The following is a 5,000-nucleotide window of genomic DNA, read 5'->3' on the forward strand; positions in this document are numbered from 1 at the left end:
TTGGACGAACAAGCCTATTCAATAATTGTAGGTTGTATTTGATTGGATGATTAAAACAATTGACAGCATAGATTAGGCTATGTTTGAGCGTCCTTATATGAAAGACAAAAGACCATGCGAGGGTCTTTGCCTGAGAAACCAACAGAAACAGAAACCACCAAACAGGTCCGAGTGGGACATGAGTCAGATATGGGCATTTTATTCACCTGGCGGACATCCGGCTCCACCCTGGTTCTAAACGCTTGATCGGGGAACTGGGTGCGCGTTTAGAGCCAATATGGCCGCTAGGTGACTATTAGGCCCACTCAAAATCCACATCAGTCAATCAAGCAGTCAGTGAAATAAAGTTAATGTAAAGTGGTCTAATGAAACACGGACTTGCATTGATAAACATCTAATAAATGAAATCATCGGTCTTGTCTTTTAGTGTTTTAAGTGCGTGCATGTCAGTCTGTGTGTACGCGCGAACACAGCCTTACCCATCCTTCTCCATCGGTGCGTTATCGTTGCGGGCGTCTCTAAATATGCGCTCGTTTGGAGAGTAACGACTCGATTAAACGGGTTATTATTCTCTATAATAATCCAAAACACAGACAGCGGCGGCACCTGCGAATCAACAGCTCCCAGGAACCCCGAGAACCCTGAGAACCCAGACTCCGTGCGCCCAATTAGGACGCGCCACCAACACGACTTTGCTCATACATTATTCTTCACAGTTTACGTGTATATTTGCGTATAATGAGACTGTCTATTGTAAAAAGGTGATGGGTTTATTTGGTTTCTCACACCTCTCAATAGCTCGGGGCCCGATGCATCAGCAGGTGTAAATCACGAGCCAGGAAGGTGAAACGAATTCATTTTCCGAGCGAGTGAGGCGCTCGCTGTGTTTGCGGTCCCTGCAGACGAACATAATCGTCTAGGCCTACATCATCACGATTACGGGAAACTTGTTGGAGCGATTCAAACCGAACCTGTAGTTTGGTGGTCGGTTCTGGAGTGGAACAGTCCAGGCCTGTTTAGCCTCATGGATTTGGATCTACTTCGTTTTGTCCTAATTTATAATTGCGCTGATTAGACTCGAACAAAGCTACAGAAAAAGTGTTTGAGTGTCAATACATTTGGCCCGTAGCCTACTCTTGGCAAGAGCATTTGTTTTAAGTGTTAATCGGGATGATCAGGATTGCATGAAACGAGAAGAAGGATGAGACAGACGGAAGGAGAGAGCGGTAGTAAACAATAGTCTATAAACGTATGCTGCATTAAAATACTATAGCACATTGTGATATTGATATTTGCGGATATTACTAATTATTAGGAGCCACTAATGTGCGGTGGCCGGGGAGGGTTATGACAGGTGCTTTAGGAGTAGGCTAGCAGGTGTTTCGCCTGCTGCAGGCCTCTGAGTTGGTTCCCTTCCTGAGCATGACTCCCCGTAGGGTGCTAGAGACAGCACGATGTTCTCTTTGTCTGCTCGAGCGATGAACGCTTTGCTCATCATGTGATTTATTATTATGTCTCTCCGCGTTAACAACAGGCCTGACGTGAGAGACGCAGCCTCTACGTAGCATAGGACCCAAGTAGGACGCAAAACGTGACTAATTTGGCGTTTAAGCATTGCCATGAAAGACATGCGAGGGTCTTTGCAAGTAAAAAAACTGAGTTCAAAATATAATACAAACACATTTCCTGTTTGAAATAGTAATATCATAAGCTGCAGAAGTGTTTTTAAATAAGTCGAATTAATTAATTCGACATGCACATAGGCCGTCTTTGCAAATACTGGCCTACTATTAGTATTTCAATAAGTATTTCAATAAGTAACACGTGCAATTGTAAGAAACACTGTCTGAGGAAAACATTTTTTTATTTTACAAATAAAAACAAAATAATTTACAAATATGTATTTGCCTTTGAGTTGGACGAGGGGCAATGAATGTAGTGCGTTCCTATTTTTTGCGACCAATGAAAAAATAGATTTGACTAAGAAGTGCTACATAAGGAGATTTATTTTCCAGAATTAGTAAGCTGAAAATAATTTCAATTGAGGTATTTTTTTCGGATTTCATTTCGGACTTAATAGTTAGACAGAGGCACAGGTGTCTCAAATAGTCGGACACATATATGCTGATTTGAATAAAGTGTACAGACAGGGGAGATAACACATTATGACTTATGCGATGCATAGAATACTTTTCAATTTAATCAATTTACATAAATACCAACACATGGTAAAGCCACGCTTGGGAGTTCAACACAAACATCTAAATCAAATAGTGGTCCAAACAAACATTTATAAAACGAAAAACAATGCTCAACTATATTCAGGCCTATCAAAACAACACATTACACAGAGGGGCTGCGTGTGCTCCCAACATGGCCGCGCATCGTGCACATTTATCCGTGATTCATCACACAACCAATGGAATGCGTTCAAGTCCGAAGTGTTTTAAACACAAGAGTTTCAATGTCTGAAAAGTAGCCTATTACTTCATCAATGTTCCAGTGACATATTTCCTCATATCCAGTGTTCCTTGGAGGGTCCTCGGTGCCATATAATCCCATTCAGCAAAAGTAAAGTTGTTCATACGGTAACTGCGAGTGTCTGAGAGAAGGAGAGCGATCGGAAGTCACAGAAACTCGACTGAACTCGATTGAGACAAAAAAAATCAAACAATCTCCGTGCTTTTCGACACGATCAAAACCATATCAAAAGTGCGACAGGAGTGGGATGGTGGTGGTGGGGGCGGTATATTTTTTTATTGGCTACATGTCAAACATGTAGCCAAATTCTTCTGTCATGTCGTCCTCGCCCCATTCATCACGAGAGTTTCTTCATTCAGGTGAGGCTGAACATGTTGCACACGTGACCCGCGGTGTGTCGCAAGGGTTAGGTTATAGATGGCGTGGGTTATAGATGACGTGTTTTCTTTAACAACTTCTTTGTGTGTGTGTGTGTGTGTGTGTGTGTGTGTGTGTGTGTGTGTGTGTGTGTGTGTGTGTGTCATGTCTAAGCATCATCAACTGGTTCCTCCCAGGACAAGCCATTATCCTGTCACAAACCCTACCATAGTGTCCTGATCACTTTCATTGAAGTTAGATGGGAGTGTGTGTGTGTGTGTGTGTGTGTGTGTGTGTGTGTGTGTGTGTGTGTGTGTGTGTGTGTGTGTGTGTGTGTGTGTGTGTGTGTGTGTCTTAATGCTGTGCTTTGATTGACAGCTTCTCTTATTTCCCCTCTGGAAGGGTCATTAATGTGTATTTATAATAATCTGTTTGTGTGAACTCTCTCTCTCTCTCTGAGTCTCCTTCTCTTACTGTGTCCCAGTCTCTCTCTCTCTCTCTCTCTCTCTCTCCCTCTCGCACTCTCTCTCTCTCCCTCTCTCTCTCTCTCTCTCTCTCTCTCCCTCTCCCTCCCTCATGCTGTGTGCGGGTGTCCCTCGGCCCTAGTCGTCGGAGATGACGTCGATGTGGTCCGGGCTCCCCTGCTGGGTGGCCACCCTCCAGCGGCTGACGTGCTGGCTGCCCTTCCTCTTCTGCTGGGCCTCGGGAGACTCCTCCTCCAACTTCTGCCGCTTGTGCTTCGTCCGGCGGTTCTGGAACCACACCTTCACCTGTGCACAGAGAGGGAGCGAGAGGGAAGTAGTTAATACCTGGTCCCACTTTATCACATATGCATCATGAGTGTTTCTCACTAAAGACGGGGAGAGAGAGGGGGGGAGACAGAGAGAGAGAGAGAGAGAGAGAGAGAGAGAGAGAGAACACTTTTTTTTTCATTTTAATGTTGTCGAGTATTTTTCACCAAAGAGAGAGAGAATGAAAGAGAGAGACTGAGGAACGAGATAGAGACACAGAGAGAGAGAGAGAGGAAGGGTGAGTGGGGTGTTAGTGGATCTGTGCGATCGAAATCATGGGAAGAAGAGAAGAAAATTATATGTGTGTGTGCGTGCGCATTTGCGTGCGTGTGCAAGTCTGTGTTTGTGTTTATGTGTGTGCGTGTGTGTGCGTGTGTGCGCGTGCTTATGTGTGTGCGTGTGTGCGCGTGAGTGCCAGTGCACGTATATTTCTAGAAATCTCTAGAATAATTATCATCGTTATCGTCATCATCAGGACTACTGTGCTGCCGCCGCCTACAGCCGTGGTGCTAATGCTCTCATTACATCAACAGGTCCTGCCACCATGACAACATTAGAGCGGAGAGAACTCATTCTTATGTCAGCTGTCATCTCTCTCCATCTCTACTGGCATGGACACAAGCAAACGTTTACAACCGTACAAGCCTCCACACGAGGGAAACGGCCTGTATGGGAGACGTTTACTGTATAGGAAATATAGTTATAATATAGTATATATATGTATATATAAAGAAAGTATAATCATTATCTTGCCTATATGCTATATTAACAAAAATAAGTGGGTAAAAACAGAGAATCACCAAAGGGGGATTCTCAGGGACCATTCAGAGAAAAGCAGGTTACAGATTTTTGTCTAAATTGTAAAGAGAATCTAATCACGAGAAAGCTCAACTTTTATAATAATAAAAATCAACTGACATTGATGTTAATTAATTGCAACTTTTACCTCATTAGACCACACAGCATTCAAACTTCCATTATGAGTGACTCTGTATTAGAGCTAACACCAGTTGTGACTGGTTTCTGCTCACAAATAGAGTGGTCAAAACAACAGCCCGACCATTAAACTCTCAGAGTTAAAACAGACCCTATAGGCGGGACTATTTCCTTTGTCCCACAGTTGCTTCCTGAACAAACTCTGGAGTGCATGTTCGATTGCCCTCTGTAATAAATAGTTTTACTATTATACTTCATTCCTCCTCCGAATCATATTTTCAGAGTAGAACACGTCTACTAAAACATAGTCAAACTAGTGTTGTTTTTTCAGAGCACCTGTTCGTATGGAAATCAGCCCCCCCAGACATCTTCTTCAATTGCTTACACGATCCGTGCGTTGTGATGTCAGAGCGTTGATGTATGTCCTGTCTCTAC

General features: G+C 43.5%; 1 protein-coding gene across 1 annotated transcript in view; it reads right to left on the reverse strand.

Moving 5' to 3' along the window:
- Nucleotides 1-3,440: 3,440 nt before the first annotated feature.
- Nucleotides 3,441-5,000, reverse strand: part of emx3 (empty spiracles homeobox 3) — a gene marked incomplete at both ends in the record, with an annotated part of 13,229 nt that continues 11,669 nt past the window's right edge. Inside the window, one exon of the mRNA XM_084469675.1 lies at nucleotides 3,441-3,608. Within this exon, the coding sequence (XP_084325801.1) occupies nucleotides 3,441-3,608 (168 nt within the window). The remainder of the gene's footprint in view (nucleotides 3,609-5,000) is intronic.

The sequence above is a fragment of the Micromesistius poutassou genome (assembly GCF_964030765.1).
Source record: "Micromesistius poutassou genome assembly, chromosome: 6".
Lineage (NCBI taxonomy): Eukaryota > Metazoa > Chordata > Actinopteri > Gadiformes > Gadidae > Micromesistius > Micromesistius poutassou.